Source organism: Gadus morhua, chromosome 8, assembly GCF_902167405.1.
Source record: "Gadus morhua chromosome 8, gadMor3.0, whole genome shotgun sequence".
In the NCBI taxonomy this organism is placed as follows: Eukaryota; Metazoa; Chordata; class Actinopteri; order Gadiformes; family Gadidae; genus Gadus; species Gadus morhua.
Genome location: NC_044055.1, coordinates 19,707,815 through 19,725,314, shown reverse-complemented (window position 1 = coordinate 19,725,314; position 17,500 = coordinate 19,707,815). Strand labels below are relative to the sequence as shown.

The 17,500-nt window shown below is 47.6% G+C and overlaps 2 protein-coding genes and 1 long non-coding RNA gene across 3 annotated transcripts in view; 2 read left to right on the top strand and 1 right to left on the bottom strand.

The window, feature by feature from the left end:
* sema6ba (sema domain, transmembrane domain (TM), and cytoplasmic domain, (semaphorin) 6Ba) overlaps nt 1-4,416 on the top strand; it is a 33,754-nt gene extending 29,338 nt beyond the window's left edge. Inside the window, exons 17-18 of the mRNA XM_030364690.1 lie at nt 1,990-2,909; nt 3,135-4,416. Of these exons, the coding sequence (XP_030220550.1) occupies nt 1,990-2,909; nt 3,135-3,224 (1,010 nt within the window). The 3' untranslated portion in view covers nt 3,225-4,416. The remainder of the gene's footprint in view (nt 1-1,989; nt 2,910-3,134) is intronic.
* A 70-nt stretch (nt 4,417-4,486) lies between these two features.
* On the top strand, nt 4,487-6,936 carry LOC115549474 (uncharacterized). Its single transcript, XR_003977776.1, has 2 exons — nt 4,487-5,173; nt 5,718-6,936. It is a non-coding gene; the product is annotated as an uncharacterized LOC115549474 (long non-coding RNA).
* A 5,021-nt stretch (nt 6,937-11,957) lies between these two features.
* gpr35b (G-protein coupled receptor 35 b) lies at nt 11,958-14,757 on the bottom strand. Its single transcript, XM_030364664.1, has 3 exons — nt 13,617-14,757; nt 13,444-13,533; nt 11,958-13,063 (listed from the first exon to the last, which is right to left on the bottom strand). Exons 1-3 carry the CDS (start codon nt 13,650-13,652, stop codon nt 12,170-12,172), a joined length of 1,020 nt encoding a protein of 339 aa, XP_030220524.1. The 5' UTR covers nt 13,653-14,757; the 3' UTR covers nt 11,958-12,169.
* Between the last annotated feature and the right edge of the window lie 2,743 nt (nt 14,758-17,500).

The window sequence follows — 17,500 nt, the reverse complement described above, 5'->3', positions numbered from 1 at the left end:
AAGCAGCGGGGGGGGGCCGTGCGTCCACCCCCTCGTATTCTTCCTATGGGTCAAGGTCCTCCCAGCATGAGGCTGCTTAATGAGACAGTGTGTGAAGGAGGTGTTACTATGGTTATCAAGACAATAGCAGACTCGGAGATGGGTGGGGGCACTTCCTCCACAAGGGCTTTGTTCTCCGAGTGGTGGTGTGTCTGGCAGGGGAGTGAAGCCAAGCTGCTGTAGTCTGACTGGCAATAGGCTCCACCACCTCAAAACACTGGGTGTCAATCCTGCAGAGCTCCCAATGGTTCGGTGGTGACTGAGGCTGAACCTTGGAGAATGAAGCTCTGAAATATGCAAACTTCCTCCTTGTGACCATTCCCAGCCTCAAGAGTATTTATTCTTTATTTTCAGGATTACAGGCAGCAGGTTTTTTTAGGTTCTCCGCTCTGCAATTGTCGCAAATCCACTTGGTTCCAGAGATTTTCTTTTCTCTCTCTCATAAATTAAAAGCAAACAGAGTATTTTCCCTGTCCAAGCCCCCCTCAAACTCCCCAGACGCTCATCATCTCCTTGTTGACTCCCAGCCAAGACTTTTCGTACCGAACTCCATTTCCTATGCAAAACTCTCGCAAAAGTTCTGCAACGCTAGACTGCAGGGCTGCCAGACTGTGACCTGAGTGGTGAAGAACCAACTAAAGGAAGAAAAGTGTGTGTGTGTGTGTGTGTGTGTGTGTGTGTGTGTGTGTGTGTGTGTGTGTGTGTGTGTGTGTGTGTGTGTGTGTGTGTGTGTGTGTGTGTGTGTGTGTGCGCGCAAAAAGGGGGGAGAGCCAGAGAGAGAGCGACGCGAGAGCCAGAGATCGATGTGAGCTGCTGCGTCTGCAGATGGGAGCGATTATAGCTGGGGCTGGAAACAGTGATGTAATGGCAACGGCTGTGTTGTGTCGAGAGAGAGGGTCCCAGACCTGCCGCCGTGTCATCAGGGTGGAAACACTGAGGAGACCGGCGCGGGATTCGGAGAGGAGAGCAGAGCAGGAATGGACTTGTCAGCTGTTGCGGCTGCAGGCCCCCGGTCTAACGACAAGTGCAGACTTCGCTGAGGTCCAACCCTGGAGGGCCCCAAGGCTCGAATGGAGGAGGAGGACCCCCAGTTATATCCTCAGCCACCTCTCAGCCGCCGGCCCGCCGACTGACTGTGTGTCTTTGGCTGAGTGATGATAATCTCGTAACTCTCCCTACTGTTTGTTGAAGAAGAATAGCACCGGGCAACATAATAGCATAATCGATTACGGCACCCTGTGGCTAAAGGCGCCCCTAGTAGCCGACATACATCAATTAAAACATGGGATGGGCCGCTTTACTGAATGCTGTATCATCAGGGGTGTCTGTGTGTCTTCTTTACTGACTGCTGCATCATCAGCGCTGTTTGTGTGCCTGATATACCGAGTGCTGTCTCACCATCACTGTGTGTGTGTCTGCTGTACCGCGTGCTGTCTCACCATCACTGTGTGTGTGTCTGCTGTACCGCGTGCTGTCTCACCATCACTGTGTGTGTGTCTGCTGTACCGCGTGCTGTCTCACCATCACTGTGTGTGTCTGCTGTACCGCGTGCTGCTGTCTCACCATCACTGTGTGTGTGTCTGCTGTACCGAGTGCTGTCTCACCATCACTGTGTGTGTCTACTGTACCGAGTGCTGTCTCACCAGTGCTGTCTCACCATCACTGTTTTTGTGTGTGTGTGTGTGTGTGTGTGTGTGTGTCTGCTGTTCAGAGTGCCGTCTGACCAGTGCTGTCTCACCATCACTGTTTGTTTGTGTGTCTGCCGTTCCGAGTGCTGTCCCACCAGTGCTGTCTCACCATCACTGTGTGTGTGCGTGTGTGTGTCTACTGTACCGAGTGCTGTCTCACCAGTGCTGTCTCACCAGTGCTGTCTCACCATCACTGTGTGTGTGTGCGTGTCTGCCGTTCCGAGTGCCGTCTGACCAGCGCTGTGCGTCCGTCCGTCCGCAGGCCTCCTGCAGCAGAGCCTGCTGATCGAGCCCGAGAGCCTGGTGTCGCTCAACCTGCTGGTGGCGTCGGCCGTCTCCGCCTTCACCATCGGCGCCGCGCTGTCCGGTCTGGCCGTCTGCTGGATCATGGCCCACAAGCCCGCCGCCCGGCGCCACGGCAACGCCTCGCAGTCCTCCATCCAGCGGCGCGAGCGCGGCCTGCTGGGCAACGGCGGCGGCAGCGTGGGCGGCTCGGTGCTGAGCGTGACGCGGCAGGGCGGCGGCGGCGGCGGCGAGCGGCCCTGCACCCAGGGCGGGGAGACCCTGTTCGTCATGCCCAACGGCTGGGTGAAGTCCGGGGAGCTGGACCCGGGCTTCCTGCCCACGCCGGAGCACACGCCGCAGCAGAAGCGCCGGGGGCTGCGGCTCTCCGACTCCAACTCGGGGGGGTGGGACACCAGCCAGACGTACCTGGGCGGGGGTACCGTCAGCCTGGGCTCGCCCTGCCGCATGCCCCCCTCCGTCTACATCACCACCCGACTCTTCCAGCAGGGCGGCGGCGGCGGGCGGCACGGCGGGGAGGGCCGCGGGGGGGACGCGCCCCGCCAGCACTACGTCTGCCTCAGCAAGCAGGAGAAGGGCCCGCGCGGGACCCCCAAGGCGCCCCTGAGGAAGTCGGCGGGGGAGTACGTCTACCCGATGACCCCCCAGGACTCGCCGGAGCGCCGCAGGGTGGTTTCGGCCCCTAGCGCCCCGGTGGAGTACGGGGAGCCCCTGCCCCTGCGCTGGCCGGCCCCCGAGGGCTACATCCTGAGCAGCCACCCCATGGGGCCCCAGTCCCCGACCGCCATCATGGCGGCCCCGGGCGGGGGCCACCACAACCCGGCGTACGTGCCCCAGCAGCGCACCCCCGGGATGGGCGGGGCTCTGATGAGGGGGGCCATGGTCCGGGGGGACCACATGAGGGGGGACCACATGAGGGGGGACCACATGAGGGGGGACCACATGAGGGGGGACCACGTTCGGGGGGAGCTGGTCCGGGGTGACCACGTCCGGGGTGACCACGTCCGGGGTGACCACGTCCGGGGTGACCACGTCCGGGGTGACCTGGTACGGGGGGACCTGGTACGGGGGGACCTGGTACGGGGGGACCTGGTACGGGGGGACCTGGTACGGGGGGACCTAGGGGAGTTGGTGGATCTCAGCCAGCTCATGAGCAAGAAGAGCTGCAGTGAGAGGACTCAGACGGGCCAGTGAGACACAAAGAGGTGGGGCGCTTGGGGCTGGATGAGTCTGCAGTCCTGTCTCTGTACCCTGCTACATGGAGCCACGTGCAGCTCCACGGAACCTCTCTCAACTCTTACTGTTAACTTCCCCTTTCTCCTTGGGCTCCGTCGCTAGATCATTGTCATTCAGCCTTTATGAGCCCCCGTGTCAGCCCATATCCCCCATCACCCGCCCACCTCTCCTTCCCACTGCTCCCTCTCCTCTTCCTCTTCCTCCTCCTCATCCTCTCTCCTCGTGGCAGGACCTGCCCCCCCCCCCCCCCCCCGCACCCCCCTGTTACGATTGGCCGCCATGTGTGCCACTCACACTCATGCCTCGTGCTGATTGGTCGCAGAGGCTGAGGTTGTTGCTGTGCCTGCAATGCAGAGAGTTGACTATCTCTCTCTCTCTCACACCGGCGGAGGGAGAAAACAAGAGGGCGAAGAGGGGAAGGAGAGGAAGGGATGAGTTTGGAGGGCGGATGGAAGAGTAGATGGGCTTTAAAGACAATGCAGAGCTGGATTTAGTGCACGTATCGCCACTGCCAACAGCACTAGAGGGGAACGACTGAAAGACTTTCTCTGTAAATACAAATGATCCTGTATGATGTGTAAATTCCCTCCTCGGACATTACGGTGACTCTGCCTGCTAAGGCAAAAACAAAAAAATAACTGACTACAGTGTTTCAACTTTACTATATAAAGACTATATTAATGTGGGGGGGGGGGATTCTACTGTCCTGGGAGTGGGGTTTAGTGTGAGAGAGCATGTGTTGGTGTGAGACAAAAATCCTTTCCAGCTGTAGTTGCTTTGTCCATCGGTTGGAGAATACACACTCACACACACACACACACACACACACACATAAACACACGTGCACATAAAACGCAAACCAATTGCATTTCCAATTTAATCCTATCATCTCCAGTTCTCTCTTTCTCTCTTTCACACACACACACACACACACACACACACACACACACACACACACTCACACTCACAAACATACACAAATGAATGCATAGCAACAAACACACCCGCAGGCACACATATACCCATGTGATCACGTACAACAGAAGTCAATGATTCCAAGTGTGTGAGGAAAGCCGAGATCTCTCTTTCTCTCGCTCTTTCTCTCTCTCTCTCTCTCTCTCTCTCTCTCTCTCTCTCTCTCTCTCTCTCTCTCTCTCTCTCTCTCTCTCTCTCTCTCACCCTCTCTCTCTCTCTCTCTCTCCCTCTCTCCCTCCCTCTTTCTCTTCCTCTTCCTCTCTCTCTCTGGGACACAGGGTCATAACTCACCTTAGTGGAGGGAGTGGGCAACTTTAAATGTCAGCATTATTTCTGCCAGCCCTACGTTCACTGTAATGACACACAGCTTTCTTGTGTGTGTGTGTGTGTGTGTGTGTGTGTGTGTGTGTGTCCATCTCTCTTGTTTGTATTCCGTCAGTCAACTCTCACTCTCTCTATCTCTCTCCATCTCTCTTCTCTCCCTCTCTCTCCCTGTTTCTCTCCGTGTGTTTCTCTCTCTCTCTTTCTCTCTCTCTCTCTCTCTCTCTCTCTCTCTCTCTCTCTCTCTCTCTCTCTCTCTCTCTCTCTCTCTCTCTCTCACCCTCTCTCTCTCTCTCTCTCTCCCTCTCTCCCTCCCTCTTTCTCTTCCTCTTCCTCTTTCTCTGCTCTCTCGGCCACTCTCTCTCCCCTTCCTCTCTCTCTCTTCCTCTATTCACCACTTTTAATGACCATTAAGATCAGCAAAAGAACATTGAGTGGGACTACTGCAGTATAAATATTCAGGCCGCAATTGGATAGAGCGACCAGGATAGAGAGGCTGCGATTGGATAGAAAGATGACGATAGAGAGGCCGTGGCACTGACTGGCTGTGGTGGAGGAAAGAGGAAGAAAGAAATAATGAAAGGAGGAAGGTTGGAGTATATATAGAGCAGGTAAAACCATGTTTTAATAAACTATATTTTTTAAATGTCATTTCAACACATGCACACACACACACACACACACACACACAGACGATTCACACATAAACTTAAAATAAACAGCACCATCGATGAGAAACACCACCCCAAACTCCTCATAGCCCCCCTCCCCCCAAGGTCACATGACGGGAACATTGTATCAAGTGAAAATTGAAAATCATGACCATTTGAAAAGCCTGGAATAGCTCAAGGCTAACTGGGGCTAATGGGAATTTCCCTAGCAACCCGAGGAGATCCTATATCAGGTGGCCCATCAAAGTGCCCACAGCCACGTAAGGGACACCTTTAACAGCACGTCGTCTCTGTGGGAGGAAATAGTCATAATAATGTATTTCAGCTCCTCGAAAAATACAAGGGGCGACGAAGTATTATTATGATTTAAACAAACCAGAACAGGAATCACTGACACATTATTTATTATAACTAACCACACTGAGTACCCTGTTTGTTTCTCAGACCGGGATTTGAGCTGACCTTTGTTGTTTACTTGTACAAGGGCCAATCAGATGAAGAGTGACTAGGACACCTTCTGCCTTCAGACAAGAGAACCGGACGCCCTTTAGAACCTGCAGAGAGAACATGGTTCTCCCTGCAGGTTCAGAACAAACGTGCACCTCTTCCTAGGTACAGATCGTATTTTGCAGGATATACTGTTGCCTGATAAATCAAGCAAAAAAAATAAACATAATAACGATTTTATTTTTTTAAGTGCCATTAAAGTAATTTCAGTTAACAGTATTCCTTACTCGTCTGTCTTAAGATGTGCGGACAAACATTGCCTCAATTTCCTTCACTCTGAATGTTATTTATTTTTTGGTTGCCTTAACGGTTTCGAAAAAATGTACACGCTTCAACCATCTCAATGTAACTGACCTTGAATGCTAAGTACAGAATTTGAAGATCTGTTTTTAAGCTACTTTGTAATGCAATGGCACAGAGCCGATTTGTATTGTAAATATGTATGTATGGATATCACTTCTTTCCTTAAACATGTATATTATCATAACGTAATGTATTCTCGGATATCCAATAAATGAATTGATGTGTGTTTTCCAGAGACGTGTAACAATAAAAGTGGTTCATGGGCAGACCTTCAAATCTAAACACGCATTCTAATGCATCGCCAGGTTTGCTTGTTTGTTGGGGTGAAATATGTTTCTATTACCATATCTTTAACATAACTTGTCATGTTTTGTTCAGTCTTTTCACTGATCGTCTGTCATTGCCAAAAACTGCCATTCTGGAGGATCTTGAATACAACTGTATGTGAGTGAATGTATTGAATGATTCTATTCACGATCACGTTTAGACTCTAGGCCCTACTGTGGATTAAACAAGCAAAAGCACAAACCGATTCCTTGTTTCGGGAGAGGAGCTGCACTGTACCTTCTATGTAAATACTGTACATATTCAAGACGAGGAAGGTGAGAGTTTTACTCATGGATTCGGAACGGGACTGTGATTTGCCGAGTGGGGGGTGTGTGTGTGTGTGTGTTTTGTTTTTGATGCTGTTGTTCATGAGACGTGAGTACTACAGTAGTAGCTTGACTGGCTGAGCGAGCCCAGTCCTTTTCCTGATGTTAGAGTAGTAGAGGGTTGCAGGCCTGAGCCTTTTCACTTGACTGATGCCTGCTGATTTTTTTGCAGTTGCTAAGACACCGCTGTTATAATAACTGTTTATCCCTGGGGAACTGCTATTAAATGGCATTATATTACCGACGTGTTGATGTTGTCTAATTGTGTGTAAGCTATTGAAAGGACGTTGTGGTGGAAATGACATTGCGAGAGCAAAACATTTGAAACGTCTTGTTATAGAAGAACTTTGTAGTCGGTTTGATTCAGCTGAACGAGAGAGAGCACACAACACGGCCTTCGGCAGCTCGCCGCAGCGTTCTCTCAAACTACTTTTGAGAGGGGGATGAAAGAATAAATATGGTCAGTCTGCAAACATGGGGTGTTTGGATGCATTCAGCATGAAAGTCTATCAATGAAGGCTGACTGAGACACAATGCTGTAGCCTTTAGACAATGGCAATGTAGGATGCTGACCTATGGACCTAATTTGTGTTTTACAAAGCTCCCCCCAACAGGTCATTTACGAGTTAAGTCGAGCACCACTCACAAATACTATATTTTCTACCACATTCCACCCTTTCGATTCTACATTAGGTATTTGTATACATCAATAAGAAAATGTTCTTAAAAAATCTCACTATGAAAGTACTTGAGGTAATGTCTATGCGTGGATTGCAACACATGTTGGACAAACTGGTCGTTTACCAGTATGGATTGTGAGAGGACCCTGCTACTGAGCACCATGTGAACCATAGACCAGCCGTCTTCTGTCCCCTAGAGGCAGAGGTTACTAGCACGTGGCTCACCGGAGGAGTACCATTACAGAGGTCCCAGTGGACGGTCGTTTGCAGTGCTGATGCCACAGTCAATCTACAGCGGTAAACCTAGGGCCTTTGATCTCTTTATTTTAAAAGTGTGTCCCGCTACCTCATATTGTTTGGGGTATTTGCTTCATAAACCCCATATGCAGAGCTTTTTGCGATGTAGCATCTTCGTGCTTACATGGGGACACTTCCGGAAAACGAGAAACTAAAGGTAATGATCAGTCGTAACAATGCATGAGATGATACTGTCTGTGTGAAAGCTCTGCATGTGTTGTGTGTGCTACAAATCAATCTATTTATACAATCATTGGAAGGAAAATAAGGGTGTTTTCTTTGCATAAGAGAGCATAAAAAGTATTATGATATAAATAATTGTGTGCATAAGAAGAGAAAAAGAATCCCAATATAAATGTACAGAATTAACCATTCTCTACATCTCCCCCTTTGACATATGGTAATTACCACCAAGTGCAGCCCATTATGAAAAGGAATATTGTAAACCATTTCTAACTGGCCAGTGGCCACCTTCAGCTACACCTTAACCCAAAGCCCTCAGCAGGAGGCATTGTCCACAGCTCCAAACACATATCTGCCATCAGTGTAAAGGATACCTGATTGTCCTTCTGCTATAAACGACCAGCGCTACTAGGGGAAACCATCCAATGTGAATTATGTTTTGAGACTTACAAGCAAACACCATAAAATCAAACTAAATTAAATAACACAGCAATTGTGACTTTACTGCATGCTGGTACTTCTGGAAAACAAACTAATAAATCATTGAATTAGTGTGGGCTGGCCAGCAATAACATGTTTTGAAAACACAGCAGGCAATTCTGATTAAAGGTCCCATGGCATGAAAATCTCACTTTATGAGGTTTTCTAACATCAATATGACTTCCCCTAGCCTGCCTATTGTCCCGCAGTGGCTAGAACTTGCGTTTGGTGTAAAACGAGCACTAGGCATCCTGCTCGCCTTTGAAAAAATGGAAGCTCAGGCGCGCTGATATGGAATATGGCCCCATATGTCGCCATAAGGGACCAAGCTACCTCCCCTTTCTTTGCCTTGCCCGCCCAGAGAATTTGGTCCGCCAATGAGACAATGAGCTACGACCGTGCGAGCACCACATGCGTTTGTGTGATTGCACCTACTGTAACTTAAGTGTTGTACACTTCTTTGTCATTTGGATAACCATTCTGCTGTTGGTGTTATGGAGCATAAGGCCACGTTCACATCTAGCGTTTTTTGTAATAGGGAAAAGTTGAGCCTACCGTTTTTTCAACAAAAAGAAAAGCTGGCAGCGTTTTTTGCCCTAAAAGGGCCGAGAGCGTTTTTTCTATCGCCTAGCAACGAATCCATTCTAGACCCGACGTTACTCGCCTACTACGTATCCAGGCTAGAGCCCATTAGACATGTTGTAGATCTCGACATGTTCGGTAATTAAAACTATTAATCGCTCCAATGGCACTTTCCCGACTGATTTGTCTGGCATTGTTTCTTGTTTTGACAGTTGAGAGTTTCCTTCGTGACGAAGTGTCAATGGTCCGCTTGTGATTGGTCAGTTGCCCAAAAGATGCCTGACGTCGGCCGCTTTCTTCCTGAAAGTTGAACTTTTTTCGATGCTCTGTATGGCAGAAAAAAACGCAGGGAGAGGCGTGTAAAAAAGCGGCCGTGACTTTTTCCAGAAACGCTCTGCTCCATAGGAATACAATGTAAAACAAGCGCTGGCAGATTTAAAAAAAACGCTAGATGTGAACGCGGCCTAACACGTCGGTTTTCTGACGTCTCTGGTATTTCCACAACGAGACTGTAGTGGGGGTTATCTCAGCCATGGTTGAGAAGGAATTGTGGGAAAGGAACTTTGGCTTTGACTCCCTGAAGTACATGAACCGCGACATGGAGGAGAAAGGGTTTGTTGCCCGCGATTGCCTCCTGCCAGAGCCTCGCTGCCCGCCAACACTGCAAAGCACCACCGCTGCGGGGCTCTGCGCTGCCCGCTGCCAAGGCGCTGGTGCCTCGGCAGCGGGCAGCGGGCAGCAGGCAGCGAGCAGCAGCGGGCCACCGAGGTGGAGGTGCCTCTGCAGCAGGGCTCCGGGCTATCGTCTGGGCGCACATCTTTTGGCCGTGATAATATATATTATATGATATAGATATCTATAAGAACCCGGAGTGTTCTAAAATATCTATAGAACACAGCTAAAAGCTGTGTGCGCCTCGCCATTGCGTACATCCACTGTAAACTGAACACATGGTACCGTGGCAGCAAGCTGCTCAGGGCCAGACCCACACTCTCCTCCTTGACCCGCCTCTCTCCTCATCATTTGCATTAAAGCTAGAGACACCGAAACGGCGCATTTGGGGAAAGATCAATGTGCGACTGGCTCGTAGTGGCTGTAATTCTGCACCAGGGCTGAATTTCGGGAACGTCTTCAAATACTGTGTTAGGGGCCCGCTTAAATCTATATTAAAGCATCCATAAAGTAGCATGCCATGGGACCTTTAACCTTTCAGACCACCTGTCAACCAGCAGCGCCTCACATTAGGCTAGAGTAAGCCACGCTGTGGTTGTGGTTCCTCCAAGCTGCTAAAAGTCAGCAGAACTGGTGGACAAAATACTGACAGGTTAAGAACAATATGAGCTCACTTGTTGAACTGTTTTATTCTATAATAATACAGCTCTGTCATTAGATCCTCGAATCACAGCGTCTTGTCAGGTTCACTTCTGGTCGAATTGGTGTATTGCATTGCATCTCTGTCTGTAATATAGAATCAAACCCTGTTTTTATTCCTGCATGCGCACCAGGCCTCAGTGGCTACTGTACCTCACAGGGAGAGAACTGACTTCCATCCTCCCTTCATACCCAATCGTTAACCTCCCCTAAAGCTGCAGCCTGCAACCCATCGGCCCACAGATCCTGTTGGGTTGAAGCCATCTTTGTCTCTCTTCTGTCAGATACAAAGGCAAGGCACAGTGCTTACTTGAACCGAACAATTCTACATGTTTCAACACTTTACTTCCTTCTCTAACTGCCTGTACATTACATTTACGACTGTATGATCTACGAGACAAAGAACTGACTCACCACAGATCTTTCAACTGGGAGGAACTCTGCTCTATTCAGTTTTGTCAGAATTCCCTCATGTCAGATTTGACCGTTTGTTGAGTTAAGTGGTAACACGCTTTAGTTTGGCTGTATGGTTCACTTGTATTGTGCTCCCTGCTGTAGGATTCAAAGCATGACAGATGTCAGAAAGAGCCCCACAGTTGACAACAAGTAACAACCCCATGGGGTACATCTCAACCCATGTACAGTATGTTACATTCAATGCAGAACAAAATCAAAGCAGGTGGAGGCTGATTGCTGTTGAGGCAAATCCAGCTCAGTACTGTGAATTGGATGGGCCTTCAATTGACAGCCAATCAGTGTACTTGGGTATGATTGGAACATGCTAAGCTGTCAGCTGATAGGGTTAGGGCTAGATTTGAGTGTCCTACCAGAACTTGCAACGCTCACTATACCTCAACATCGCTTCCACTTACCATTTAGCAAAATCGACTTGCTTTCTCTTTCTGGTTCTCCATTACTCATACCCTCCTTTCCAGGCTTTTGCTCATTTAAACTAAAGCTACCCTGAAAACCCGGGTCATTCCAGAGTTTAGTTTTCTGTACTTTGGTCTGACCATATTTGTGAAACATATTCTACTTACACTTTCCCCCCAGGAATCAAATCTTATCTTATTTTGTATTGTTTCGCGCACATTTTCAACCCATCATGGAGTATGGTAAATTTTTACTCTGACTTAACATACTGTGACTAAGACAATGGCCACTCATAAGAGGTTGACCAAGATGACATACGGACCTTATTTACATTTTACAAAGATCCCACGACAGGTAATAAACAAGTTAAGGATGTGTGACTTGAATTGCTGATGAACACATCATTTCCTAACTGGTTTCTGTTAGATTCCGTGGGTCTATGTTCTTTGAGCCCTTTATTTTTCCCGCCACCAGAGTGTGCTGAACGGTGTTTCTGATTGTTTCTGGATTCGCTTGCAAGCTTCCAGGTCCAGACATGTCCGTGTTTTTAGATTTAAGATTACCGACGGCTTGACGCTCAAGCATATTTTCTATTTAATTTAATTGTGGAATAATATATAAGAATACCACTTGCTCTTTATTTGATTATATGCTTTTCAACATCACACAGAGACAAATTTGGTCAACTAAAGGATGAATAGATGAAATATCATCGCTTCAAATATGTATATATTTGAAGAGATGTGTGCGTGTGTGTGTGTGTGTGTGTGTGTGCAAAGAGACATGACCACAAAAAACATATTTTATAATCATTTTTTTTATAATCAACACGTTTGAGATGCTCTAATAAATATGTACATTTATATGCATAACATATACAACAGTTACAAAAAGGCGTAATAAAAATAATGAACATGTTCTGAACATCTACATAAAGCTAGCTACACTTGGAATGAATACAGCAAAAAAAAATATCTTGCATTCTAGTTTCAAGAATGCAATGCAATTTAATTTCCTCCCAACGACAAAGATTTAAACAGAAAGTAGTAACTTACTGAATCCAAACAGCAGTTTGTGGTAGCGATCCATTCAGATATGAGCAAAATGTAGTGTACAATCATGGACGTAGGCACACAGCTCTCATGTTGATCCTCTAAGTAGCTCACAAGAATGCTTGCATGTATGGGGGTATAACAGAATATAAATACAATCATGTTGGCTGTTACTATGCCAACAATACTTTTCTTCTCCCTAGAGTTATCGTTGGCCCTCATCAGGATCAATAAGATCTGGCTCGAACAAAAGACAACGATCAATAGTGGAACAAGAAAGCCTGAAGTTACCAGCACTGCGAGGAAAGACATTCGGATCGGTTTGTTTTTACACCTTTCAAAACACGTCCACAGATTTTTAGGGTAGTTATCCGATTGGAACCCGACACACACTGCTATAACAAACACCCAAATAAACAAACAAACAACAGCGGCCGTATGTTTGTTGCCCCTTCTGTATCTGTGAGGGAACCTGACCATCACGAAGCGGTGCACGCTGAGGGCCGTGGTGATCAGGATGCTGGCGTACATGTTGACGTAGTGGACCGAGATGAGGACCGTGCACAGCCAGGTTTTGCTCAAACAGTGGAAAGCGTCGACGATCCTGAAGGGGAGGAAGATAATGAGCGTAAGGTCGGCGACGATGAGGTTGAGCATATAGACGTGTGTGTCGGTCCACGCGTGACGTCGTCTGACGAAGAGCCACAGAGCCGTGGCGTTCAGCAGCAGGCCCAGGATGAAGAGCGGGGTGTAGGCGATCGCCTGGAGTTCTTCCACGGTGCACGTGGAGTTGGTGTGGTTCTGAGACATTCTCGTCATGGTCGAGTCACGGTTCTGCTTCTGGAAGTTCTTTTGGGGTTATACCGTTTTATATTAGGCTACTCATTGTTATTTTCGTCTGACCCCATAAGTGACTGCTCAACACTGATGGCTTCACATTGCATTCATAAGTCCGAAACCAAAAATTTACTTTAGATTCAGCTTGACACACAATCATAGAGTATACACAAAACAGGCATGAACAAATAGTGTGAGTTCCTTTGTGTGTGTGTGTGGGGGGGGGCATTTTTATTTCCACAAACAGAGAGAAATACACACTGCATGGATCCACACTTAAATACTAAAATGCCTTCTGACCTTAGAGTTCGGAGGTTACGCTTCAGTAAAAGTGAACTGAAACAGTTCAGGTTTTAAAACCTCCACCTAAGTAACAAGAAAGAAATGCTTACCAGTGAACCCCTCGGTGTGCAGGATCCGTCTAACCAAGGTGACGGATCAGACCGGGGTAACAATTCACACGTCGCGTGTGCCTGAAGCTCCTGAGAGGATTTCAGAAACAAAAAGAGGAAATGAGTCTTGTGTTAGACGACCACAATCAGATTTTCAGACAAGCGTCACTCACCACATAGCCAGGCAGGCGAAACGTCTTTCCACTCATGCGTAGGCTGCTTTGCAGTGCAGCTCAGCCTATGTTTTATTTGTTCCACACCAGTCAGTCTCACTTTGAGACGAAGCTGAGCCTCTTCTCATGTATGAGATCTCACGTCTACTGTCCTTCAGTCTTGTGTGTTCATCCCCTGAATAACGATCAACGACATATGTGGTCCTTTATTTCATCTTCACTTTCATCCAAGCAGTAGAGGTCAGAAGATGTCATTGAGGAGCACACGAGGGCAGTGATGGCTCGGTCAAGGATGCCCACAGCTAGGCTCACGGACCGGGCGCTCTTCAGTGGGTCAAACAGAGAGTCAAACACGCATACAACCCGCCCCCCATTTACCTCACATCTGCCATATGAAAGACCCAACTTACAACACAAAGGGATGAGTTACTAACACAGGCTCCTAACAAAACACAACAGCAAGGTCAGAAGCTGGAAGGCTTCAGCCATTGAAGCCCTCCAGAGCGACAGAGTCAGAGATAGAAAAGAAAGAGATAGACAGAGAGAGAAACGGATGTGGTCATATACGTAAAACCTCAGGCTAGGTGGGATTGCAACCTTACATGTTTGTCAGGTTGTAATGATGGCTGAGAGATGGCAGCTCATACAGAGCTGAAATGCTAAGTATTGTGAAAACCTTTTACATGTGCTATTGAAAAGCTCTCTCACATCATACTGGGATAAGTCATACACACGTTGAAGTGCTCCTGATGGGATATAGTAATTTGTATGAAAGGATTTTGATATATTGTATGCAAGGATTTCAGACGTAAAGGAAAGTGTTTCACTTGAAATTTAAGGAGGTTGAGGCATGCTACTTGAGCAGTCCACAGTTCAGAGACCGAAACACCACAGTCGGCTGCACAGTCTGAGCTGCATCCACTTCAAACGTCATGCCTGCGAAAATAGTTCCAAAGCGTCCGACCGTTTTTAGGAAAAAAACTAAAACCACAGGCAATTACTCAGTTCATACTCCGAAGCTCGGCAAAAAAATATCCTGTTGTCTGCATTGGAACATAATTAGAGACAGAAACTACTTAATTTCTACATATTTATCCATACATCTTGATAGTCGCCGTGATGCGCAGTTTGTGAGCAGACAGTTGACGCACTGCCATGGAATTTATAGCCACCGTTGTGCCTTAAATGAACCCTTTAAAAGCCCAGTTCAGACCACAGATTCACCTTGCAACGCCTTGCAACTCGCAACTCCTTGCAACGCCTTGCAACGCCTTGCAACGAGACGGGCTGCGACGTTCTAAAACTGGGCAGTTCACACTGGCTGCAACGCGCTGCAACGGGCTGCGACGCTAGGTGGTTTCCATAGTAACTGTGAACGCTCTGGCACATGCTGAGAGCCGCAACAGCATTATTTGCGTAGGTTAGGTTAGATTAGTTAGGTTTGCAATTAGTTTTATTTTTATTTTACTTGAGAGTAGGCTAGAGTTACTATGTCTTGTCATTCTCCACTACATCTGCATTGGAGTAAATAGCTGGAGCTTACAGTTAGTTTAGATTACCCGTTGTTGGATACATTGCATTTTCCGGTCATTTGTCGTCCTCATATCTGTATGTGCACACAATTATTCATGTCTGCGATCATCACAGAGTCCACAAGCAGCAGGTCGCAATTCCCGATGGGTCACAATTCATGTCAGCAGACCGTCGAAATCTGCGACCACACTGTAAATGCGGGGAAAATGAGTCAAACTCCAACCAAATGTTTTCAGGTCATTTGTCGTCCTCATATTTGTATTTGGACACAATTATTCATGTCTGCGATCATCACAGAGTCCACAAGCAGCAGGTCGCAATCCCCGATGGGTCACAATTCATGGCAGACCGTCGAAATCTGCGACCACACTGTAAATGCGGGGAAAATGAGTCAAACCCCAACCAAGTGTTTTCAGGTCATTTGTCGTCCTCATATCTGTATTTGGACACTATTATTCGTGTCTGCGATCATCACAGAGTCCACAAGCAACGCAGGTCGCAATCAACGATGCCACAATCAATCTAGCGCACCGTCGAATTCTGCGCCCACATTGTAAATGCAGGAAAAATTAGACAAACCCCAACCAAATCTTTTCAGGTCATTTGTCGTCCTCATATCTGTATTTGGACACAATTATTCGTCGTAGAATTCAGCAAGATTAAAAGTGCAAATACATCAACAAAATACGACAGTACGGTACCGGGACGGAGTAAGGCCGTGACGTACAAGTTGTTCTGTGCTGTGATTGGCTGAAGAGGAATAGTTAAATCGCCGCGTTCTAAAACTGGACCTTGCGATTTGACATGTTCAATCTCTGGCGACTCCTTGCAACGCCTTGCGACGCCTTGCAACGGCTTGCAACGGCTTGCAACGACCCGTTCACACCGCCCCTGCGACGTTCTAAAACCGTCTCGTTGCAAGCCGTTGCAAGGTGAATCTTTGGTCTGAACTGGGCTTTAGGCTTAGCTGCAATTCTTCATGTAGTTCGCACGCTTGTCCCACGCGTCTGATCGCTGTATGAACCAAGCTCGAGGCCCGTGGTCACGTCATGTTTAGATCACAGTGCTGTTTGCAACACCTCAGTGTTGTTGCCACACCACAGTGACAAGCTCCGGGGCTGCAGCTGGATGATATGGGGCCGGCTGTTGCACTCATGCATGTCAACCCTAAAGTGTGGCATATTGGTGCATAAGCGCGTGCAGCCATTGACAGTTCTTGTGTTGGTCAACAATCTTAACCGGAGGCCTTGTCCGTCTCCACGGGCAGGTCAGACACGTATGGTCTGTCAGCATCTCGAAGTGTTCTCTGACTGTATAGCCACATGATCTCAACTTCTTCCTAATATTTGCATGGATATTTTAAGGAAGATTAGTTATGCACGATCGTTGGAAATATGTGGTACAATCTTCAGACAGTTTTGGTTTGTCTTTACATGAATCCGGAATTAACAAGTAAAAAATTAACAGTTTTGTGTCAGAGATAAGACTGAAACTGACTGTGCTAGACTGCTCTTTTAGCACCTTTCGATATGCTGGCTTATAAGTGCTGCAAAGGCGTCGTGTGTTTCACGACGGTAAATCATTAAAATCAGAAAAACTAACGCGAGGCACAAAGGTTAAACGAGTTGAGCAAACTAATCGAATGCAACTGAAACTGCGTTGGAGAAAAACCAACGAGAAGCGCTTGACGAACAAAAGAAAATAGGGAATAAGAACGAAAGAGCTGCATCTGATGACATTTCTCAATGTCTGGCTGTGAGTGTGTGTGTGTGTGTGTGTGTGTGTGTGTGTGTGTGTGTGTGTGTGTGTGTGTGTGTGTGTGTGTGTGTGTGTGTGTGTGTGTGTGTGTGTGTGTGTGTGTGTGTGTGTGTGTGTGTGTGTGAGGTTGTTTCTCCAAGCAGGAAGCTGCCTGTGAGTGTGTGTTCAACAACCAGGCAGGGGCCGTCAACAGAAAATCCCCCTGATTGATTCACGGGGGATATGGCCTTGATTAAAATCCCTTTCAAATCAACCCCTGTCACGAAGAGTGACAGGCAGCCAGTTCACTAAAAGCTGTGTATAGAAACGTGATCCCCGTTGTTGTTGTTGTTGTTGTTGTTGTTGTTGTTGTTGTTGTTGTTGTTGTTGTTGTTTTGCAGATCATTATATGAAGAAGTACTGGTAGTATGCTACCTGATGAGTTCATCATGAGTAGGCCTACCTATCCGACATGGAGGGTGACCGATGACCAATGATGACCTAGTGACCAAATGATGACCTAATGAGTCCCTAACAGTGATTACCTAATTTTGACCTTAAGAGTACCAACGGTGACCTAATGGTGACCTTATGCTGACCTTGTGAGTACCTGA